The 25,837-nt window shown below is 48.7% G+C and overlaps 1 protein-coding gene across 4 annotated transcripts in view; it reads right to left on the reverse strand.

Annotated features, from left to right (window-relative positions):
* CTNNA2 (catenin alpha 2) overlaps positions 1–25,837 on the reverse strand; it is a 1,425,647-nt gene that overhangs the window by 117,323 nt on the left and 1,282,487 nt on the right. For all 4 annotated transcript variants that reach the window (XM_083180541.1, XM_083180424.1, XM_083180611.1 and 1 more), the window contains one exon: positions 4,765–4,899. In XM_083180541.1, coding sequence (XP_083036667.1) covers positions 4,765–4,899 — 135 coding nt within the window. The remainder of the gene's footprint in view (positions 1–4,764; positions 4,900–25,837) is intronic.

A 25,837-nucleotide genomic window follows, 5' to 3' on the forward strand; every position in this document is an offset into this window, starting at 1 on the left:
GTAATATGGCTGTCAGTGTGGCGTGGTACTGTAATGTGGCTGTCAGTGTGGTGTGGTACTGTAATATGGCTGTCAGTGTGGTGTGGTACTGTAATTTGGCTATCAGTGTGGTGTGGTACTGTAATTTGGCAATCAGTGTGGTGTGGTACTGTAATATGGCTGTCAGTGTGGTGTGGTACTGTAATATGGCTGTCAGTGTGGTGTGGTACTGTAATTCGGCTGTCAGTGTGGTACTGTAATTCGGCTATCAGTGTGGTGTGGTACCGTAATTCGGCTATCAGTGTGGTGTGGTACTGTAATATGGCTGTCAGTGTGGTGTGGTACTGTAATATGGCTGTCAGTGTGGTGTGATACTGTAATTCGGCTATCAGTGTGGTGTGGTACTGTAATTTGGCTATCAGTGTGGTGTGGTACTGTAATATGGCTGTCAGTGTGGTGTGGTACTGTAATATGGCTGTCAGTGTGGTGTGATACTGTAATTCAGCTATCAGTGTGGTGTGGTACTGTAATATGGCTATCAGTGTGGTGTGGTACTGTAATATGGCTGTCAGTGTGGTGTGGTACTGTAATATGGCTGTCAGTGTGGTGTGATACTGTAATTCGGCTATCAGTGTGGTGTGGTACTGTAATTTGTCTGTCAGTGTGGTGTGGTACTGTAATTCGGCTATCAGTGTGGTGTGGTACTGTAATTTGGCTATCAGTGTGGTGTGGTACAGTAATTCGGCTATCAGTGTGGTGTGGTACTGTAATATGGCTGTCAGTGTGGTGTGGTACTGTAATATGGCTGTCAGTGTGGTGTGATCCTGTAATTCGGCTATCAGTGTGGTGTGGTACTGTAATTTGGCTATCAGTGTGGTGTGATACTGTAATATGGCTGTCAGTTACATAGTTACATAGTAGGTGAGGCTGAATAAAGACTTGCGTCCATCTAGTTCAACCTACTGTATGTTTATAGTAGCTTATCCCTTGTTGCATAGTATGTTCTGATATTTTAAAGACAGATTATGTTACTTATTCGTACCCATGGATGTTTTTAACCAATAAATGTTTATCCAACCTTATTTTAAACGTATTTATAGTGTCTGACGACACCACTTCTCCAGGAAGAGAGTTCCAAAGTTTGACTGCTCTGATTGTAAAGAATTTTTTTCTTCTAGATGAACAAAATCTTTTTTCTTCTAATCTAAATTCGTGCCCTCGCGTCCTAGATTCCTTTCTAGTCAGTGTGGTATGCAGATGAAGCTGCACTCGTTATTGTCATCGCTGGCACGCCAATTGCCAGTCCACATGTGCCAGCCACCAGATAAGAGCGTCTGGCGTGCTGGTGGCAATAACAAGTGTGGCCTCCATCTGTGATACTGCTATCAGTGGGAAGTGCTACTGTAATGTGGCTGTCAGTGTGACGTAGTACTGTAATGTGGCTGTCAGTGTGGTGTGGTACTGTAATATGGCTGTCAGTGTGGAGAAGTACTGTAATATGGCTGTCAGTGTGGAGAAGTACTGTAATATGGCTGTCAGTGTGGTGTAGTACTATAATATGGCTGTCAGTGTGGTGTAGTACTGTAATATGGCTGTCAGTCTGGAGAAGTACTGTAATATGGCTGTCACTGTGGTGTAGTATTATAATATGGCTGTCAGTGTGGTGTAGTACTATAATATGGCCAGTGTGGCGTAGTACTGTAATGTGGCTGTTAGTGTGGAGAAGTACTGTAATATGGCTGTCAGTGTGGTGTAGTATTATAATATTGCTGTCATTGTGGGGTAGTACTATAATATGGCCAGTGTAGCGTAGTACTGTAATGTGGCTGTCAGTGTGGCACAGTACTGTAATATGGCTGTCAGTGTAGTATCTGTGTTAGGATACTACAGTGGACGGTCCAGTTATGCTCCCGGCCAGAGCAAGGCCACCTCCGTCACCTCCTCTGCCTCACCAGTGTGATGTTGCAGGATTGTGAACAGGGCAGAAGGTGCGGAGACTCTGCAAGAGATGAGTCTAACAAAGGCGGGAGGCTCGTCACAAATTAGCACAAATGTCATATTTGGGTACAGAGTCACAAATGTCACAGTATTAAACCTTACACTGAAAGTCCCCAAGTCAATAAACAAACCCAATAAGCATGTGTCATCATTTCACTATGGTCCAGATGTACTAAGCTTGAAAAGTGATAAAAGGGTGAGGGATACACCACCTGCCAATCAGCTCCTACCTGCCATGTTACAGGCTGTGTTTCAGAATTGACAGGTAGGAGCTGATTGGCTGGTGGATTATCACTCTCCTTTTTATCACTTTTTAAGGCTTAGCACATCTCCCCATAAGTCTAATATCCACACCCCCTACTCACATTCCAGCCACAGTCACCATACCAAACTGTAGTTACAAAGCCACAAGCTGGCCAGCATCATGCCAAGCCTCTCATAGTCGTACTATACACAGATAAATACTATACAGTATAATACACAACTGCAATAGGCACAACTATACTACAAGCAATGTTTCCTACAGTAATGAAGGGCTCATGTTTATTGTGTACAGTTCAGATACTCACGGGGAGATGTATCAAGCCTTGGAAGTACAGTACTGATCAGCTTCTGGATATCTCATACTGTATTTAACACCGCTTAGAAAATGATAGTTAGAAGCTGGTTGCCACAGGCAACTTCTCTACTTGATCATTCTGTCCCTCGCCAAGGTTTGATACTTTTCTCTTTTAGTACTTCAAACCAATAATTCCCATTAGTGCTTCCCAAAGTTGGGTGGAGTAAATAGTATTTTTTATTCATTACAGGACTTCACAAAATTTTCAGAAGAGGTTTCTGTAGGTGGGCCACCAGGAAGAGAAGTGACGTGACCGGGGAACTCGGGGAAACTCAATTGATTGACTCACCTTTTGCGTGATTGCAGTAATCCACAAAACATGGCCTGTTGGCGGCACTTGAAGACTGCCACTGAGAATCCCTGCTTTATAAGAAGCAGGATTCTCTTCCTTTGAGATACAGGGAAGACATTGCTGAAAAATCGTATCGGTAAGGACTGACCTGCTTAACTAAGGAAATCTTTGATCTCAAAACCAGAGCTTGTTGTCTAAGAATTATAATAAAGATGTGCATGGAAGATTAAAATCGTTGCATATTTATAACAATAGTTATTTTATCTTGAAAGGTGCACCGTACGTGCTCTTTTACTGAAATATTGGAGATGACAAGAGATGAAACAGCCCAGCAGGATGACTTACAGATCTGAAAGGAACCTGATTAGTGTCAGCATAAACAAGAGAAGAGTGGTAGAGAATAAGCGGACTACAGGTTGCCGAACGGGAAAGTAGGTGAGAAGAGGGATGCGATGGCATTACAAGGGTATCGGGCTTCAGAATGGTGCTCAGGAGAATGAGATGGGAGCAACGGGAGGAATGGAGAACCATTTCATGAATGGTAACTGGTGTAGTTACCATTGTTGAAGCCCGGGGGGGGGGCAGAAGGTTGAGGACTACGGTGGTGTATTTCTGGTAGGAGAAGATGGAAGGGGCGTAAGAGTACCAAAAGGATGATGAAGAAAACAGGTCACACAGGAGAGGAGTTTGTGGAGATGGAAAGTAGCAAGTTGGCTTTCGGCAAATCCCTCCAAAGTTTAGGCCAGCAAGGAAAGTTAGGACAAGACAAGATGGGAGGAAGGAACAACTCATGAGTAGAGATGTCTCATTTATAGATATAGGTAGTCCTTAAGTGCGGAGACACCCTTATTAAAAGGGAATGAGTAAGGAAATATTCATCCAGTGTCTACACATAGGATATGGGAGTGGGAGAAAACTGTCCAGGGTATGTCGTCAGTATGGTGGCCATCTTGAAGTCATCCATCTTGGATGTTTTCTTTTGCGGGTAGTGACATTAAACCTTTGAGTGCCAACTGAATTTGACAAAATAGGTGTGAAAATTGCGAAGCAAACATTTTTATTCATCATAAAGATCTGTACAGTTTACCTTATGTAGGAAATATAATCTCTTCCACAACATTTTTTACTTGAATTTCTATAACAAATGTGAGCGACGCTGGCATTTTTTGTAGATATTTTGAACATCTCTCACAGAGATATTGGCACTCAAATGGTTAATGATGATGGCACTAATACATACAAAACGTGTTGAGATTGTTGAGCTAAGGGGGTATAATGTAATGATATGCCCTACAGTGTTTCCCTCCACTTCTCCCACTCCCATTTCACATATGCGTAGATAATGGAATAATATTTCCTTTGTAAAAGGGTGTTTCCACTCTACACAACACTTACGGACAACACTATCACATTGTCATTTAATTTCCTAAACTTGTTTTTAGCATTAAATTATTTCTAAACAATTACCAATGTCCAGTGGAAGTGGGGAGGTAGCATTCCAAATTAATGATGTGCAATAATGTTTGAAAATGAATTCATGTCCTTTCACTGACTTACTACCGGTGGGCTTGAATCAATTGTGGGCGTGGTAAATGTCACCGCTGCTTGCTTCGAAGCCACATCTACATACTGTAGAATTCTAATGCAGCAAGAGGTGTCTGGTGTCAACGGACGCGCGATTCTCTGCATCCGAGGACCACACTGCAACGCCATTGGGTGGTTCAGCAACCCTGAGATCCTGCCTAGTTTACCGAACCAGGTTACGCTGTTTTTTTAGTAAATTGACCTCTTTGTCTTCACCAGTTTGCAGAAGTCTCACTATAATACTATATAAATGTTATATACATATGGAATATTTAGTGGTGCGAACACTCACCCCAGAAACAATGAGTTCACCCCCGAGGTTCTGGACTTCGGCTTTCACCTTGCTGCAGATATTTAGCTGGTGGCAGTAGAGGGCGATGCGCTGCAGATAGGCCAGTAGATCCTGTTTGCATGCTGAATCTGGGCACTGCGGGGAAATAAAACACCAACATCACTAGACTTGATTAAATGTAGCTTAGCTTTCAGTGTTACTGCATATCATTAACCCAATGCAATCAGATAAAATAATATGCAAACAGCATATTAAACATACTTCCCCCAGTACACTGAAGCAGTTTATAGTACTAAGATATACTATGGAGAAGAACATTTTCCCAGAAATAACAGCATTGCCAGATAAATATGATATAGTTGTTGATAGATAGATAGATAGATAGATAGATAGATAGATAGATAGATAGATAGATAGATAGATAGATAGATAGATAGATAGATAAATAGATAGATGGATAGATACAGTGGATAGATAGATAGATAGATAGATAGATAGATAGATAGATAGATAGATAGATAGATAGATTATCTACTACCAGTTATGTATATAGCGTACACATAGGCCCTTATTCAGGTTGACTCGCAAGTCTGTGAATTTGGCAGACTTGCGAGTCCAGCAGTCGCCACCCGTCGCACACACATCAACCCGCCCCCTTGCGTTCGGACACAAAATCATTCAATGGTCACAGACCATCGAATGATTTTTCAAGCATTCGCATCTGCGAGTGCCTGTACGGGAAGCAGGCGGCCAGCTAACATCCGCTGATGCCAGATGCCCCCGCACCCGCGTCATCGGGGAACTAGCATGAGAACATCCAGCTATTTCAGGGGAATCCCCATGAAATGTCGGGCGTTCCCAAGGGCGAATCCCCAGCCCGCAAATACCCAGCCCCCCCCCCTCCCCCCCGCTCACACTGATGTCTGCGAGGGCCAGTGATTTATCTGTTCGCCATGGTCGCTCGCACACAGCGGCTGCACCTGCGCATAACTGACTATGTGCAGTCGCAAAACAACGTGTTTGCGGAGGGGAGCGCGTCAACCCACACAAGAGATTGATTAATAAAATGGAGAACCTAGGATTGGGTGAAAATATCTGCAGATGGGTAGGGAATTGGCTATGTAATAGAAAACAAAGAGTGGTTGTGAATGGTGCCGTATCAGATATGATACCGGTACTAAGTGGAGTGCCCCAGGGTTCGGTTTTGGGGCCCATTTTGTTTAACATTTTTATTAACGATATTGGGATAGGGTTACTCAGCAATGTACAGTATCCATCTTTGCGGACGATACAAAACTTAGCAAAGTCATCAAATCATCAGAAGATGTCACCATGCTTCAAAATGATCTTGCAATTCTAGATGAGTGGGCAAAAAAATGGAAGATGAGGTTCAATGTAGATAAATGTAAGGTTATGCACCTTGGGAGACACAACCAGTGTGCAAGTTACAACCTTAGCGGAGAGGAACTGGGTAATTCCATACTTGAAAAGGATCTAGGAGTCCAAATAGACAGCAATCTAGGATGTAGTGCCCATTGTAATGTAGCTACAAAAAAGGCCAACAAAATTCTGGCATGTATTAAGAGGGGAATGGAAACTAGGGACTCAAGGGTAATTATGCCACTATATAAAGCATTGGTGAGACCTCACCTAGAGTACGTAGTGCAGTTCTGGGCCCCACACTATAAAAAGGACATCATAGAATTAGAAAAAGTCCAAAGGCGAGCAACAAAGCTTATTAGGGGAATGGAGAATTTAAGCTACGGGGAGAGATTAAGCAATTTGGGACTATTTACATTAGAAAAAAGACGTTTAAGGGGGGACATGCTCAACATGTACAAGTATATCAAGGGCCAATATAAGGAACTGTCACACACCCTATTTTCTACTAGAAAGGAATCTAGGACGCGAGGGCATGAGTATAGATTAGAAGAAAAAAGATTTCATTCAGCTAGTAGAAAGAATTTCTTTACGGTCAGAACAGTCAAACTCTGGAACTCTCTTCCCAGAGAGGTGGTAACGGCTGGCTCATTAAATGCGTTCAAGGCAAAGTTGGACAAACATTTACTGGAGAAAAACATCCATGGGTACAAATAAGAAATATAATTTGTCTGTAAAATACCAGAACCTACCAAATCAGCAATGGATATCTATACCAGGTTGAACTAGATGGACGCAAGTCTTTTTTCAGCCTTACCTACTATGTAACTATGTAACCTGAATAAGGGCCTTATACCACACTGCTCTACAGAGATACATTGTGTCTGATTCATGCCTGTTCGCTAGTGGACTGTGAGAAGAAATCCGATGCACTGACAGTAAGAAAAGACGCACCTAGTAAAATTCCGAATGCATCGCAGATAGAGATATTTCCGCAGACCCATTCGCTAAACCGGAACATTGAACAGTTTTTTCCTTCTGCGCTAGGCTAGGGCTTCAGGGGCCCATTGGGAACTAAAAGTGGCCCTGGAAAAAGTGGCCTCACCTAGGCGGCACAAAAACTAATGTATGCGATTCCAGCAGCAATATAGGCGGGGCTAATACATCCCTACACCGAATATCGCCCCTCCCCCAGTGAAGCCCGGACACACTCCAAAAATTGTTTCGCCACCAGATACTGTAGCACCCACTCTTGGCACTGATGTCACAATGGATGTACAGTATGGCCACCTGCCTTAGATGAGTATTTGGTGCTTTTGGAACAGCAATGGTTGTTTGTGTGGGAGACAGGAGGAGTAAGGGGCCACATTACAAAAAAACATAGGCAACCTCACAGGTGCGTCAGCCTACCAGCGATCTACCCAGTGAGGGTGATGGCCAATCCAACCCTGTAGGTCTTCCAGTCATCTGCCCAAGAACAAGGCTGGAAGTGGTCATCGCGACCCGAAAAACCCCTGTGCATGCCTGCATTTTCAACAAACCCAGAAAATACCATGTTAAGCCCCTTAACCCCTTGGGTGGTATTGCCGTAAAATTTTCCAGGCTCAGCTGCGCTGCCGCAGCGGGGTGTTCCGGAAAATTTACGGGCATACCACTAATATAGAATAGGTGTGCGCCAGTGGTGTCCAGGTGTGCACCACTGGCGCACATTTATCCTAACCCACTGTTACATGCTCACTTCTACCCATTCTGTGTCACCACCGTCTGTCTACCCCTTCCCTTTAGAATACGGTCTTGAACTTTAATGTCACTGTTTTCTTGTTTTTGTTTATAAACGATGTAACCGGGCGCTGCGGATCCCCTGTGGTGCTATATAAATAAATGATAATAATAATACCCCAGTGCTCCCAGTATAATGGAACGGGGGTCTCTAAGCCATAATGTAGTTTACAATGCTAAATCAAGCAGCGCCCCAAAGCCATCCCAGGACCATAGAATAGGCTACTGTGAAATCCTTGGATGATTATTGGTTCTGCTAATACGGTATGTGCATTTGGAGGACATCGGTCCAGGCAAGCTCTGTGTGATCTACCCCCTGGGTTCATTCCATTACACAAATAAGTACAATATGCATTTACTGTGTATCTTACTGAGTATTTATTGCTATTTACTCTGTACATCAGGGTGCACACTATCATGCTGGGATGCTGAATGTCTATGATGGGAACATATCATTTAAGATCCCCAGGAGATAGAAATGTTTTACCAATATTATTTATTACTAATGGAACTGGCGATAAGCAAATAGCAATGTACAATAAGTAGGACATATCTCATCACACGAATATAACAGTAACACGTAGCAGGTTCTAGCTGGGTGGTGCAAATGTGTGTGCTTATTTTAATACAACCCCCCCCCCCCCCCCCCCCCACTAGCATGTAGCGGTGCATTGTAAGCGAGGAATATAAAGGCCATGGAAATAGGGAATGTGTTATAGGGAAACATTACATACATAACAGTAATCTCTGGCTCATACAGTATAGGGACAATTTTGGGGGGAAATGACTTGCATTCAATGAAATAGAGTCATTCCCCACTGTTGTGGTGTTTTCATGTTTCAAAACATTTACATACACAAAATCAGAAGAAAATTATGGAGTGCAGTGGAATGAAGGCAGCAGGAAGCCACAGACTGAGAGTTATATAGTGGGAGGAGCAGGGTCCCCCAGCAGCACAAAGTATATCAGGAGACGAGTGATGTGTCAGTGAGGACAGTGCTGCATGTGACAGGGGCAGTGACATGATGTGAGGAGGGGAATGGAGGCAGCAGGAAGCCACAGACTGAGAGTTATATAGTGGGAGGAGCAGGGTCCAAAGCAGCACAGAGTATATCAGGAGATGGGTGATGTGTCAGTGAGGACAGGGCTGCATGTGACAGGGGCAGTGACATGATGTGAGGAGGGGAATGGAGGCAGCAGGAAACCACAGACTGAGAGTTATATAGTGGGAGGAGCAGGGTCCCCAGCAGCACAGAGTATATCAGGAGATGGGTGATGTGTCAGTGAGGACAGGGCTACATGTGACAGGGGCAGTCACATGATGTGAGGAGGGGAATGGAGGCAGCAGGAAGTCACAGACTGAGAGTTATTTAGTGGGAGAAGCAGGGTCCCTAGCAGCACAGAGTATATCAGGAGATGAGTGATGTGTCAGTGAGGACAGGGCTGAATGTGACATGTTGTGAGGAGGGAAATGGAGGCAGCAGGAAGCCACAGACTGAGAGTTATATAGTGGGAGGAGCAGGGACCCCAGCAGCACAGAGTATATCAGGAGGTGAGTGATGTGTCAGTGAGGACAGGGCTGCATGTGACAGGGCCAGTGACATGATGTGAGGAGGGGAATGGGGGCAGCAGTAAGCCACAGACTGAGAGTTATATAGTGGGAGAAGCAGGGTCCCCAGCAGCACAGAGTATATCAGGGGATGAGTGATGTGTCAGTGAGGACAGGGCTGCATGTGACAGGGGCAGTGACATGATGTGAGGAGGGGAATGGAGGCAGCAGGAAGCCACAGACTGAGAGTTATATAGTGTGAGGAGCAGGGTCCCCCAGCAGCAGAGAGTATATCAGGGGATGGGTGATGTGTCAGTGAGGACAGTGCAGGATGTGACAGGGGTAGTGACATAATGTAAGGAGGGTAATGGAAGCAGCAGAAAGCCACAGACTGAGAGTTATATAGTGGGAGGAGCAGGGTCCCCAGCAGTACAGAGTATATCAGGAGATGGGTGATGTGTCAGTGAGGACAGTGCAGCATGTGACAGGGGCAGTGGCATGATGTAAGGAGGGGAATGGAGGCAGCAGGAAGCCACAGGCTGAGAGCTATATAGTGGGAGGAGCAGGGTCCCCAGCAGCACAGAGTATATCAGGAGACGAGTGATGTGTCAGTGAGGACAGGGCTGCATGTGACAGGGACAGTGACATGATGTGAGGAGGGGAATGGAGGCAGCAGGAAGCCACAGACTGAGAGTTATATAGTGGGTGGAGCAGGGTCCACAGCAGCACAGAGTATATCAGGAGACAGGTGATGTGTCAGTGAGGACAGTGCTGCATGTGACAGGGGCAGTGACATGATGTGAGGAGGGGAATGGAGGCAGCAGGAAGCCACAGACTGAGAGTTATATAGTGGGAGGAGCAGGGTCCCCAGCAGCATAGAGTATATCAGGAGACGAGTGATGTGTCAGTGAGGACAGGGCTGCATGTGACATGATGTTAGGAGGGGAATGGAGGCAGCAGGAAGCCACAGATTGAGAGCTATATAGTGGGAGGAGCAGGGTCCCCAGCAGCACAGAGTATATCAGGAGATGTGTGATGTGTCAGTGAGGACAGGGCTGCATGTGACAGGGGCAGTGACATGATGTGAGGAGGGGAATGGAGGCAGCAGGAAGCCACAGACTGAGAGTTATATAGTGGGAGGAGCAGGGTCCCCAGCAGCACAGAGTATATTAGGAGACGAGTGATGTGTCAGTGAGGACAGTGCTGCATGTGACAGGGGCAGTGACGTGATGTGAGCAGGGGAATGGAGGCAGCAGGAAGCCACAGACTGAGAGTTATATAGTGGGAGGAGCAGGGTCCCCAGCAGCACAGAGTATATTAGTAGACGAGTGATGTGTTGGCGAGGACAGAGATGCATGTGACAGGGAAAGTGACATGATGTGAGGAGGGGAATGGAGGCACCAGGAAGCCACAGACTGAGAGCTATATAGTAGAAGGGGCAGGGTCCCCAGCAGCACAGAGTTTGTCAGGAGATGAGTGATGTGTCACTGAGGACAGGGCTGCATGTGACAGGGGCAGTGACATGATGTGAGGAGGGGAATGGAGGCAGCAGGAAGTCACAGGCTGAGAGTTATATAGTGGGAAGAGCAGGGTCCCCAGCAGCACAGAGTATATCAGGAGATGAGTGATGTGTCAGTGAGGACAGGGCTGCATGTGACAGGGGCAGTGACATGATGTGAGGAGGGGAATGGGGGCAGCAGGAAGCCACAGACCGAGAGTTATATAGTGGGAGGAGCAGGGTCCCCAGCAGCACAGAGTATATCAGGAGACAAGTGATGTGTGAGGACAGGGCTGCATGTGACAGGGGCAGTGACATTATGTGAGGAGGGGAATGGAGGCAGCAGGAAGCCAGAGACTGAGAGTTATATATAATGGGAGGAGCAGGTTCCCCAGCAGCACAGAGTATATCAGGAGATGAGTGATGTGTCAGTGAGGACAGGGCTGCATGTGACAGGGGCAGTGACATGATGTGATGAGGGGAAAAGACGCCCCAGGAAGCCACAGACAGAGAGTTATATAGTGGGAGGAGCAGGGTCCCCAGCAGCACAGAGTATATCAGGAGACAAGTGATGTGTCATTGAGGACAGGGCTGCATGTGACAGGGGCAGTGACATGATGTGAGGAGGGGAATGGAGGCAGCAGGAAGCCACAGACTGAGAGTTATATAGTAGGAGGGACAGGGTCCCCAGCAGCACAGAGTATATCAGGAGACAAGTGATGTGTCAGCGAGGACAGTTCTGCATGTGACAGGGGCAGTGACATGATGTGAGGAGGGGAATGGAGGCAGCAGGAAGCCACAGACTGAGAGCTATATATTGGGAGGAGCAGGGTCCCCAGCAGCACAGAGTATATCAGGAGACGAGTGATGTGTCAGTGAGGACAGGGCTGCATGTGACAGGGGCAGTGACATGATTTGAGGAGGGGAATGGAGGCAGCAGGAAAGCACAGGCTGAGAGCTATATAGTGGGAGGAGCAGGGTCCCCAGCAGCACAGAGTATATCAGGAGACAAGTCATTTGTCAGTGAGGACAGGGCTGCATGTGACAGGGACAGTGACATGATGTGAGGAGGGGAATGGAGGCAGCTGGAAGCCACAGACTGAGAGTTATATAGTAGGAGGGACAGGGTCCCCAGCAGCACAGAGTATATCAGGAGACAAGTGATGTGTCAGCGAGGACAGTTCTGCATGTGACAGGGGCAGTGACATGATGTGAGGAGGGGAATGGAGGCAGCAGGAAGCCACAGACTGAGAGCTATATATTGGGAGGAGCAGGGTCCCCAGCAGCACAGAGTATATCAGGAGACGAGTGATGTGTCAGTGAGGACAGGGCTGCATGTGACAGGGGCAGTGACATGATTTGAGGAGGGGAATGGAGGCAGCAGGAAACCACAGGCTGAGAGCTATATAGTGGGAGGAGCAGGGTCCCCAGCAGCACAGAGTATATCAGGAGACAAGTGATTTGTCAGTGAGGACAGGGCTGCATGTGACAGGGACAGTGACATGATGTGAGGAAGGGAATGGAGGCAGCTGGAAGCCACAGACTGAGAGTTATATAGTGGGAGGAGCAGGGTCCCCAGCAGCACAGAGTATATCAGGAGACAAGTGATGTGTCAGTGAGTACAGTGCTGCATGTGACAGGGGCAGTGACATGATGTGAGGAGGGAAATGGAGGCAGCAGGAAGCCACAGACTGAGAGCTATATAGTGGGAGGAGCAGGGTCCCCAGCAGCACAGAGTATATCAGGAGACGAGTGATGTGTGAGGACAGGGCTGCATGTGACAGGGGCAGTGACATGATGTGATGAGGGGAAAAGACGCCCCAGGAAGCCACAGACAGAGAGTTATATAGTGGGAGGAGCAGGGTCCCCAGCAGCACAGAGTATATCAGGAGACAAGTGATGTGTCATTGAGGACAGGGCTGCATGTGACAGGGGCAGTGACATGATGTGAGGAGGGGAATGGAGGCAGCAGGAAGCCACAAACTGAGAGTTATATAGTAGGAGGGACAGGGTCCCCAGCAGCACAGAGTATATCAGGAGACAAGTGATGTGTCAGCGAGGACAGTTCTGAATGTGACAGGGGCAGTGACATGATGTGAGGAGGGGAATGGAGGCAGCAGGAAGCCACAGACTGAGAGCTATATATTGGGAGGAGCAGGGTCCCCAGCAGCACAGAGTATATCAGGAGACGAGTGATGTGTCAGTGAGGACAGGGCTGCATGTGACAGGGGCAGTGACATGATTTGAGGAGGGGAATGGAGGCAGCAGGAAACCACAGGCTGAGAGCTATATAGTGGGAGGAGCAGGGTCCCCAGCAGCACAGAGTATATCAGGAGACAAGTGATTTGTCAGTGAGGACAGGGCTGCATGTGACAGGGACAGTGACATGATGTGAGGAGGGGAATGGAGGAAGCTGGAAGCCACAGACTGAGAGTTATATAGTGGGGGGAGCAGGGTCCCCAGCAGCACAGAGTATATCAGGAGACAAGTGATGTGTCAGTGAGGACAGGGCTGCATGTGACAGGGGCAGTGACATGATTTGAGGAGGGGAATGGAGGCAGCAGGAAACCACAGGCTGAGAGCTATATAGTGGGAGGAGCAGGGTCCCCAGCAGCACAGAGTATATCAGGAGACGAGTGATGTGTCAGTGAGGACAGGGCTGCATGTGACAGGGACAGTGACATGATGTGAGGAGGGGAATGGAGGCAGCAGGAAGCCACAGACTGAGAGTTATATAGTGGGTGGAGCAGGGTCCACAGCAGCACAGAGTATATCAGGAGACAAGTGATGTGTCAGTGAGGACAGTGCTGCATGTGACAGGGGCAGTGACATGATGTGAGGAGGGGAATGGAGGCAGCAGGAAGCCACAGACTGAGAGTTATATAGTGGGAGGAGCAGGGTCCCCAGCAGCATAGAGTATATCAGGAGACGAGTGATGTGTCAGTGAGGACAGGGCTGCATGTGACATGATGTTAGGAGGGGAATGGAGGCAGCAGGAAGCCACAGATTGAGAGCTATATAGTGGGAGGAGCAGGGTCCCCAGCAGCACAGAGTATATCAGGAGATGTGTGATGTGTCAGTGAGGACAGGGCTGCATGTGACAGGGGCAGTGACATGATGTGAGGAGGGGAATGGAGGCAGCAGGAAGCCACAGACTGAGAGTTATATAGTGGGAGGAGCAGGGTCCCCAGCAGCACAGAGTATATTAGGAGACGAGTGATGTGTCAGTGAGGACAGTGCTGCATGTGACAGGGGCAGTGACGTGATGTGAGCAGGGGAATGGAGGCAGCAGGAAGCCACAGACTGAGAGTTATATAGTGGGAGGAGCAGGGTCCCCAGCAGCACAGAGTATATTAGTAGACGAGTGATGTGTTGGCGAGGACAGAGATGCATGTGACAGGGAAAGTGACATGATGTGAGGAGGGGAATGGAGGCACCAGGAAGCCACAGACTGAGAGCTATATAGTAGAAGGGGCAGGGTCCCCAGCAGCACAGAGTTTGTCAGGAGATGAGTGATGTGTCACTGAGGACAGGGCTGCATGTGACAGGGGCAGTGACATGATGTGAGGAGGGGAATGGAGGCAGCAGGAAGTCACAGGCTGAGAGTTATATAGTGGGAGGAGCAGGGTCCCCAGCAGCACAGAGTATATCAGGAGATGAGTGATGTGTCAGTGAGGACAGGGCTGCATGTGACAGGGGCAGTGACATGATGTGAGGAGGGGAATGGGGGCAGCAGGAAGCCACAGACCGAGAGTTATATAGTGGGAGGAGCAGGGTCCCCAGCAGCACAGAGTATATCAGGAGACAAGTGATGTGTGAGGACAGGGCTGCATGTGACAGGGGCAGTGACATTATGTGAGGAGGGGAATGGAGGCAGCAGGAAGCCAGAGACTGAGAGTTATATATAATGGGAGGAGCAGGTTCCCCAGCAGCACAGAGTATATCAGGAGATGAGTGATGTGTCAGTGAGGACAGGGCTGCATGTGACAGGGGCAGTGACATGATGTGATGAGGGGAAAAGACGCCCCAGGAAGCCACAGACAGAGAGTTATATAGTGGGAGGAGCAGGGTCCCCAGCAGCACAGAGTATATCAGGAGACAAGTGATGTGTCATTGAGGACAGGGCTGCATGTGACAGGGGCAGTGACATGATGTGAGGAGGGGAATGGAGGCAGCAGGAAGCCACAGACTGAGAGTTATATAGTAGGAGGGACAGGGTCCCCAGCAGCACAGAGTATATCAGGAGACAAGTGATGTGTCAGCGAGGACAGTTCTGCATGTGACAGGGGCAGTGACATGATGTGAGGAGGGGAATGGAGGCAGCAGGAAGCCACAGACTGAGAGCTATATATTGGGAGGAGCAGGGTCCCCAGCAGCACAGAGTATATCAGGAGACGAGTGATGTGTCAGTGAGGACAGGGCTGCATGTGACAGGGGCAGTGACATGATTTGAGGAGGGGAATGGAGGCAGCAGGAAAGCACAGGCTGAGAGCTATATAGTGGGAGGAGCAGGGTCCCCAGCAGCACAGAGTATATCAGGAGACAAGTCATTTGTCAGTGAGGACAGGGCTGCATGTGACAGGGACAGTGACATGATGTGAGGAGGGGAATGGAGGCAGCTGGAAGCCACAGACTGAGAGTTATATAGTAGGAGGGACAGGGTCCCCAGCAGCACAGAGTATATCAGGAGACAAGTGATGTGTCAGCGAGGACAGTTCTGCATGTGACAGGGGCAGTGACATGATGTGAGGAGGGGAATGGAGGCAGCAGGAAGCCACAGACTGAGAGCTATATATTGGGAGGAGCAGGGTCCCCAGCAGCACAGAGTATATCAGGAGACGAGTGATGTGTCAGTGAGGACAGGGCTGCATGTGACAGGGGCAGTGACATGATTTGAGGAGGGGAATGGAGGCAGCAGGAAACCACAGGCTGAGAGCTATATAGTGGGAGGAGCAGGGTCCCCAGCAGCACAGAGTATATCAGGAGACAAGTGATTTGTCAGTGAGGACAGGGCTGCATGTGACAGGGACAGTGACATGATGTGAGGAAGGGAATGGAGGCAGCTGGAAGCCACAGACTGAGAGTTATATAGTGGGAGGAGCAGGGTCCCCAGCAGCACAGAGTATATCAGGAGACAAGTGATGTGTCAGTGAGTACAGTGCTGCATGTGACAGGGGCAGTGACATGATGTGAGGAGGGAAATGGAGGCAGCAGGAAGCCACAGACTGAGAGCTATATAGTGGGAGGAGCAGGGTCCCCAGCAGCACAGAGTATATCAGGAGACGAGTGATGTGTGAGGACAGGGCTGCATGTGACAGGGGCAGTGACATGATGTGATGAGGGGAAAAGATGCCCCAGGAAGCCACAGACAGAGAGTTATATAGTGGGAGGAGCAGGGTCCCCAGCAGCACAGAGTATATCAGGAGACAAGTGATGTGTCATTGAGGACAGGGCTGCATGTGACAGGGGCAGTGACATGATGTGAGGAGGGGAATGGAGGCAGCAGGAAGCCACAAACTGAGAGTTATATAGTAGGAGGGACAGGGTCCCCAGCAGCACAGAGTATATCAGGAGACAAGTGATGTGTCAGCGAGGACAGTTCTGAATGTGACAGGGGCAGTGACATGATGTGAGGAGGGGAATGGAGGCAGCAGGAAGCCACAGACTGAGAGCTATATATTGGGAGGAGCAGGGTCCCCAGCAGCACAGAGTATATCAGGAGACGAGTGATGTGTCAGTGAGGACAGGGCTGCATGTGACAGGGGCAGTGACATGATTTGAGGAGGGGAATGGAGGCAGCAGGAAACCACAGGCTGAGAGCTATATAGTGGGAGGAGCAGGGTCCCCAGCAGCACAGAGTATATCAGGAGACAAGTGATTTGTCAGTGAGGACAGGGCTGCATGTGACAGGGACAGTGACATGATGTGAGGAGGGGAATGGAGGAAGCTGGAAGCCACAGACTGAGAGTTATATAGTGGGGGGAGCAGGGTCCCCAGCAGCACAGAGTATATCAGGAGACAAGTGATGTGTCAGTGAGGACAGTGCTGCATGTGACAGGGGCAGTGACATGATGTGAGGAGGGAAATGGAGGCAGCAGGAAGCCACAGACTGAGAGCTATATAGTGGGAGGAGCAGGGTCCCCAGCAGCACAGAGTATATCAGGAGACGAGTGATGTGTCAGTGAGGACAGGGCTGCATGTGACAGGGGCAGTGACATGATTTGAGGAGGGGAATGGAGGCAGCAGGAAGCCACAGGCTGAGAGCTATACAGTGGGAGGAGCAGGGTCCCCAGCAGCACAGAGTATATCAGGAGACGAGTGATGTGTCAGTGAGGACAGGGCTGCATGTGACAGGGACAGTGACATGATGTGAAGAGGGGAATGGAGGCAGCAATATAGACATCAGTCTGAAGTACAAACCCCACCCAAATCTAACTCTCTCTCTGCACGTTACATCTGCCTCACCTGCAGTGCACATGGTTTGTCCATTAGCAAACCAAATGCCCATTGTGAGCCACCTGATTTGTTAATAAGAGAATTACGAGCGAGGGGTGTGCCTAGCACCACATCTTGGGCATCTATAACACCGCCTATTGGGTGTGTCTAACAGCGACAATCAGGCTTGTCTACCATCATCTATTGGTACTTGCTACAATTTAAAATGTCTCTCAGTATAATAAAGTAAAAAAAAACATATATGGATGATATGTAGTGAGCAACAAGGAAGGAACCCGTCAGCAACTTGTTGTGACTCCCTACTCCCTTCCCCCCATACCAATGTATATATTATTGTGATTTATCAACAGCCGTATCTCTGCCTCACCAGCGTGTGTCAGTCGCCACTGGACACGCCCGGCCAGGAACGCAGTGCTTGACGTCAGCACTATCCTGGAACCGGTCAAACGGGCTCTAACCCCCGGCGTATTACTCCTAGACGCCGCGGCTTAAACCTGTATCACAGCGGGAGGCGATCCACGGCTCCGTGCGGTTGCGGTAAAACGGTGGTCTGAATGTGATAGTGGCAGCTCACATCGGACACCGCACGCATACCAGCACTGGAGAACGGATCCCCAACCCGGGACCCGCCACTGATTGACAAGCGGGCGCACACTCCATACAGCTAAATAAAGCTTGGAGAGAGTGGGAAGACTTGGCTTTAACAGTCTCCAGGCACCGATTGAATTTATACAGACGTGGAGACTGACATCTAATAAACCAGTCCAATAAGGGGGGAAAAGTATTGCAGTCACACCTATTAGGATATATTATCCTTTTTAAAATCACTCTATGTTTCATGTTCTGTGATGTTTGTGTCTTATACTTCACTACTATTTTAGAAAATCCTAATAAAAGTTAGATTTTAGATTAAGTCAACCTTCTTGTGCACCACATAGTGACATTCTTTTCTTTCCTTGTTGCTATAATTAACTTGTGTCCAGTGGTAGCACACCCTCCATTGTTTGAAGTACATCATAATAAAATAATACATGAGGGTAATTTCTAAAAATATTGTTATACCTGAACCTGTGCGACTGTTCTGATCCCTTCCCCCCGACTCCCCCCTAAACCTGTCTGATATGTAGTGATATGACAATGGTCTGGTACAAGTAACAATGCAAAACACACATAGTTGATTGATGGGCTCTTCTTTCAATGGAATACAGTTCTAAAAAGCAAAAGTCTTTGGTAAAAGGTATTGCTGGTAGGGAGGTGTTCATAAGGGTGGGCACAGCATTAGGGCGTGCCTGTGCACCCATAAGACTCAATGTGCGCACACCTATGAATGTTCTCCCCACCTGAAATGTTTTTCAAAAGTGGACAAATATTCTTCAATAAGGAAGAGAAATCATAGATACCAACTTGGGGGGGGGGGGGGGTCAAATCATTCTATAATCAGAATATGGGAAATCAAACATCGCCCTTTACTTCAGTTTGGATGCCAAGTAACGGGAAGCGGTTGATCTGTAGGTAGAGCAGGTTCCTGTCTCCTCCCATTGTCAGGGCTCCTCCCCGGGCCAGGGAATACATTGGTGATTTATAACTATGACGCAGGACGGCTTCTGAGAACCCCGTTGTGTTATCCCCAATGTAACTCTCCGTATTTCGAGGGTTTGTGAAATATTTCCATGCCAATGTGAGATGTATATTACTTACCACAACAATATTATATATGTGCTGACTACATTACACCGTGCGGGGGAAGCTGATACACCAGCCAGCGATTGCCGGTAATGTGCGCATCAGTATTCAGCCACCAAACGTAGCATTAGAAGCACAGATGAGCAGTGTGTGTATACATCATATTACTTAGTGACGGAAAGCAATACTGTGTGTCCTTGTGTGCCACAAAATGAGCTCTGTCTTCAGACGGGATCTATTTGTATTACTCATTTATAGAATATTGCATTTATTCCAGAAGGTTACCGCATGTCACAGAAGGAACGAGCAGCCGCTGATTGAGCATCCCTTGTGGGTACGGCTCAGACAAATGATACAAATACAATGTGTGACACTAAATATATTAACCAGCCAATGCTAGCTTCAAGAAGATGATTAAAAATAATTAACAAACTATGTTTATTAGTAAGAAGACAAAAACAGCACTTGTCGCACCGTCGCACCACCGCAACAGGTAAAATCTAGTTCTATTCCTAAAGGAAATGGTGAATCCCGGGTGTGCAGACCAGTGGCGGCCCGCTGCAGCACAGTTCAAAATTCAAATAAGGGAGGTACAGCAGCTGCCACCAACTGCCACTTTAAAGTGACTCACTGGTAGTGGCTCGACTATCTGAATTTCGGACTGTGCTGCAACCCCACCACTGGATCCGCCACTGGTACAGACATGTGCAAACTTAGTTCCAGTTGATATATCTACTGTGTGTAGGTCGAGGTCAATAGGTTGACCTTGACATAGACAAGAGAACGACATGACAATGGTCTACATACAGTATGACATTAGTTTTTCAAAAAAAAAATTTGGGGGGGTTGCTTTTTCATGCTTTCTGATCTACATGTAATACGATTGGGAACGGTAAAGTGTCCAAAACATGGCGAGCAGAGCAAAGCATGTGGGGGTATGCGTAACACTAATTGGGGGTCCATGGCAAAACATATTGACACCAAAACCCCATGAGAAACCCAATGACGACCTTTCTTGGTGTCAACCTTTTCCATGTTGACTCTTTTTGCTTGTGTTGACCTTTTGTCAATGTCGCGCTATGGCCTGTCTACCGAGGAGACACTGTAGATGTTTCCATCTACACCCACTACCAGTGAGTCCCAGATGAAGATGTTTGGCAGCGGTTGGGGTGGCAATGGGTTTAGTTCCCCTATTTTGGACTGTGCTCCAATCGCATTTGGAGGCGTTCCCTCCCTCCGGGACTGCCAGTCCAGGCTGCGATAGGCAGAGAGCTGGGTGGTTCCTGTAGGAAACTGTACTCTGCCTCGCCATGCAGCCATGGTCAGCTTGTATGGGCTGTGACGTCTGCAGCCCATAGAAGCCAGGCTTTTGGACATGCGCAGTTCCGCCCCTGCTACTGTGCATGTGCCAGATACTGTGTTGTACAGGTGCCAGGATACTGGCCACAGGTACCGACGGGGACCAGCAGAGACCTGGTGGAGAGAAGTGGGGAATAGCGCAGACGCGTCGGCGCGGTCAGCAGCAGCCACCCTCCTACTCACAGGTAAGAGCCACCGCTGCTAATCACTATCCCCTTCCAAGGCAAACGGGTTTGGATTCCTTTTCTAAAGCCATTTGTGCTGCAAAAAAGGCTGCTTCATCTGCACATGCCAATGGCAGCTTCATACATACAGAAATGTCTGCATTAAACCGCAGAGGCGTTCGCACAGAGGGGGGGGGGGGGGGGGGGCAGGGGTTTGGCGCATGGGGTTGCCAAGAATTTCCTGGGTGTGCCCACAAAAAAGGTGGGTGCACCCAGAAAAACGATGGGCGTTCCCATGTGGACGCAGGCACGGCGAAGCCTGGACGGGGTGAGAGGCCGATGTCACATGAATGAATGACGTCAGCGCCCGTCCCGTCTTCGGCCAGGTCTTCGTAAATAAAAGCCGGCCTCCGTACACTCGCATGCAATTGGATGTGTAAGCACGCTACCGAGGGGGATTCGCGAGACAGCTTGGGGCGGGCGTTCGTTTGTCCGATGGTTATGGAATATGTCACATTTCTCTTATTGGAACCTTCTGCTTTAAAGTCAACTAAAAATGGAGGTAAAAGGAAATTTTTACAAAGCCTGTAATGGTAATGTGAAGGTTATTGTGCGATTAGACAGCTGGATTATAGGGACAATGTTACTATAACAAAGAGAAAACTCTCCCTCTAAGGTGCTGCAGCTGTGACCTTCAGCTCAGTCTATAATACGGCGCATTGTGTTCTATAAATATACTGCAATCACAAGTGCATACAGTATAACTATATTTATACCGATATTTATGTTCCATGACTGGGTGAAATACAATGTCTGTGAGCTGGAGGCTGTGAGGGACGTTGTGCGCATCTGGATGTATTTTTAAAGCGGCAATCATTCACATGGCAAAACCAGGGTTGGTTATGCTGTGTACTGTATATGATTGCTTCTTTAAAAAATAAGGTCTTTGCTGGGGGTTTTTCCGAGAGGGCGGTACAGCTTTGGGAGGATGACCTTGTCGTATGGTACAGTCAGGGACGCCGAGAGGACGGTACAGCTTTGGGAGGATGACCTTGTCGTATGGTACAGTCAGGGACGCCGAGAGGGCGGTACAGCTTTGGGAGTATGACCTTATCGTATGGTACAGTCAGGGACGCCGAGAGGGCGGTACAGCTTTGGGAGGATGACCTTGTCGTATGGTACAGTCAGGGACGCCGAGAGGGCGGTACAGGTTTGGGAGGATGACCTTGTCGTATGGTACAGTCAGGGACGCCGAGAGGGCGGTACAGCTTTGGGAGGATGACCTTGTCGTATGGTACAGTCAGGGACGCCGAGAGGGCGGTACAGCTTTGGGAGGATGACCTTGTCGTATGGTACAGTCAGGGACGCCGAGAGGGCGGTACAGCTTTGGGAGGATGACCTTGTCGTATGGTACAGTCAGGGACGCCGAGAGGGCGGTACAGCTTTGGGAGGATGACCTTGTCGTATGGTACAGTCAGGGACGCCGAGAGGGCGGTACAGGTTTGGGAGGATGACCTTGTCGTATGGTACAGTCAGGGACGCCGAGAGGGCGGTACAGCTTTGGGAGGATGAGCTTGTCGTATGGTACAGTCAGGGACGCCGAGAGGGCGGTACAGCTTTGGGAGGATGAGCTTGTCGTCTGGTACAGTCAGGGACGCCGAGAGGGCGGTACAGCTTTGGGAGTATGAGCTTGTCGTATGGTACAGTCAGGGACGACAAGATGGCGGTACAGCTTTGGGAGGATGATCTTGTCGTATGGTACAGTCAGGGACGCCGAGAGGGCGGTACAGGTTTGGGAGGATGACCTTGTCGTATGGTACAGTCAGGGACGCCGAGAGGGCGGTACAGCTTTGGGAGGATGACCTTGTCGTATGGTACAGTCAGGGATGCCGAGAGGGCGGTACAGCTTTGGGAGGATGAGCTTGTCGTCTGGTACAGTCAGGGACGCCGAGAGGGCGGTACAGCTTTGGGAGTATGAGCTTGTCGTATGGTACAGTCAGGGACGCCGAGATGGCGGTACAGCTTTGGGAGGATGACCTTGTCGTATGGTACAGTCAGGGACGCCGAGAGGGCGGTACAGCTTTGGGAGGATGACCTTGTCGTATGGTACAGTCAGGGACGCCGAGAGGGCGGTACAGCTTTGGGAGGATGACCTTGTCGTATGGTACAGTCAGGGATGCCGAGAGGGCGGTACAGGTTTGGGAGAATGACCTTGTCGTATGGTACAGTCAGGGACGCCGAGAGGGCGGTACAGCTTTGGGAGTATGAGCTTGTCGTATGGTACAGTCAGGGACGCCGAGAGGGCGGTACAGCTTTGGGAGGATGACCTTGTCGTATGGTACAGTCAGGGACGCCGAGAGGGCGGTACAGCTTTGGGAGGATGACCTTGTCGTATGGTACAGTCAGGGACGCCGAGAGGGCAGTACAGCTTTGGGAGTATGAGCTTGTTGTCTGGTACAGTCAGGGACGCCGAGAGGGCGGTACAGCTTTGGGAGTATGAGCTTGTTGTCTGGTACAGTCAGGGACGCCAAGAGGGCGGTAACAGCTTTGGGAGTATGAGCTTTTTGTCTGGTACAGTCAGGGACGCCAAGAGGGCGGTAACAGCTTTGGGAGTATGAGCTTGTTGTCTTGTACAGTTACTTTACCTCAGGTCATAATTGCCTACTTCTTTTACTACTAGAGGAGACTCTCTGCAGCTTTTTTTGTCATTAAGCCCTGCCCCATTAAGTCCCACCCCCATTCTGGTAAATGCTGTGATTCGGGGAGGGGGTGGTACTAAACAAAGCAATTTGCATCATTTTAGCCCCATCACCGCCTCAAAGTGCCGTGATTGCCGGTATTTAACCGGCAAAGGGAGGGGCCCAGGCTGATGAGGGGGCACAAAATGCAAGAGTCTTGCCCACCCTTCCAGGGAGTCATAAGGGGGACCCGATTTTCGAGACCCTCCTGGCCATTCCGGGAGGGTGGGTAATTATGCCTCAGGTGCAACGTCGTCTTCCAGGATTTTCCCATCAGCATGGCTGAAACTATGATTTTCGTCACCCGGGGCAGGGCAGTAATTTTTCTACACTCCGTCCCCCCCTGCATGCATGCGTGGGTATCACATCAAGTATCTGTTGCATGTGACCCCTACCCCTCTCTAATTGCTGCCCTACCATTAGTCAGGTTTCCTTGTTGTAAACTGAAATGTTCTACGTTGAGGACTTGCTCCATTATATTAACCCTTTAGAGTTTTGGAACTATCACAGTGGGTGTTGCATACTGCGAGTGCGGTATTAGTGACGGCTTACAGAAACCACCATTAGTACCTAAAGCCTCTAACCTGTTTCCGGCCTTTGGAGTTTGTATGAGGCAGTGAAATCAAGGGCAATGGCTGCTAGTCTTTGGTCCAGGCAATGGCTGTTAGTCTTTGGTCCTGGCAATGGCTGCTAGTCTTTGGTCCAGGTAATGGCTGCTAGTCTTTGGTCCAGGCAATGGCTGCTAGTCTTTGGTCCAGGCAATGGCTGTTAGTCTTTAGTCCAGGCAATGGCTGTTAGTCTTTAGTCCAGGCAATGGCTGTTAGTCTTTGGTCCAGGCAATGGCTGCTAGTCTTTGGTCCAGGCAATGGCTGCTAGTCTTTGGTCCAGGCAATGGCTGCTAGTCTTTGGTCCAGGCAATGGCTGCTAGTCTTTGGTCCAGGCAATGGCTTCTAGTCTTTGGTCCAGGCAATGGCTGCTAGTCTTTGGTCCAGGCAATGGCTGCTAGTCTTTGGTCCAGGCAATGGCTGCTAGTCTTTGGTCCAGGCAATGGCTGTTAGTCTTTGGTCTAGGCAATGGCTGCTAGTCTTTGGTCCAGGCAATGGCTGCTAGTCTTTGGTCCAGGCAATGGCTGCTAGTCTTTGGTCCAGGCAATGGCTGCTAGTCTTTGGTCCAGGCAATGGCTGCTAGTCTTTGGTCAAGGCAATGCCAGCTAGTCTTTGGTCCAGGCACTTCTATGTTTTCCAGGTTAAAGGTTTATAAGGCCTTACCAATCGTTTTATTGTTCAGGAAGCTCTGAAAGTTGGGCCAGGTGCTGGCCCCAGTTACTCTGGACTCTCATCATCTAGATGACTTTCGTGGCTCTCAATTCAATGTGTAGCTCTTCTTATAAAGTCTTGCTTTTCAGTTTGGCCTATGTTATGGGCTTCTCATGGAGTCTTCTGAGTCTCTGAGTATGTGGCTTCCACAAAATGGGGTCCTCTTCTTTACACCAAGATCCAAAACTGACCAGATGAGTAGGGGGTCATTGGGCCACCATGCCAATCTGCAGTTATGCCACCATTTGTCTGGTGTCTCTTACTGACCTTTATTTAACAGGGCATGGTTTATTCAGTTGGATGGCTCACCTACAAGTCATTTACAATTGTGTTCCATGCTAAAAGTTCTAATCGGCCGCTGTGTGAATTCACTCAGCAGCGATCATGTCTGAATCGGGCCCATAGTGCTTTTATTTAATTTAGCAAACCACCAATAGTGAGTCCACTTAAGAATTAAATATGGGCGGTTAGGGCCAGACAACCCCCCACCCCCCTCCACAGACACAAACAACCCCTCGCATTCTGCCAACCGTGATGATCACACACCATCGATTAAGTATTCTCCCTTTCGGTAAAAAGAAGTCAGTCTACGCTGACTTTTATTCTGGACGATATCCGCCGAATTTGGTGCGGGCTCTAACGTCACGTGACGCGCCACGCCGGCGTTCGTATGGGAACGCCCAGAGTTTTTTTGTGGATGCCCCTAAAACACTGGGTGTTTCTCTGCTACCGCCCCCTGCCCGCCCCCAGCTCTCCCTTCCCACAGCGAATGCTACCGGGGTTTGCACATGCGTACAATCGCACAGGCGCAAACCCCGAACATCGGGGACAAAACATACGGGTCTGAATCGGCTCCTTAATCGGCTGTGCTGTAAATATTCCGTATATATTTCTAAGTTATCTTAGAGAGTTTTTTTTATTGTAGTTTTCAACTCTGAGTACAGCAACATAAAGCTGAGCACAGCACAGTAACATAAAGCTGAGCGCAGGGCTTTTAAAAAGCACTTACATCACACCGAGGCGCCGTAAGGCTAACCTCCCACTTATACCTTCCCGGCGATCAAACAGTAAGAAAACTTTACGGCCTAGTTTACTCTGCCTTCATTTGTGCTGTAAATGCACAGATAGGCCCTACCTCAAAGTCAATTCTG

The sequence above is a fragment of the Crinia signifera genome, chromosome 1, assembly GCF_055691185.1.
Source record: "Crinia signifera chromosome 1, ASM5569118v1, whole genome shotgun sequence".
NCBI classification, from domain to species: domain Eukaryota; kingdom Metazoa; phylum Chordata; class Amphibia; order Anura; family Myobatrachidae; genus Crinia; species Crinia signifera.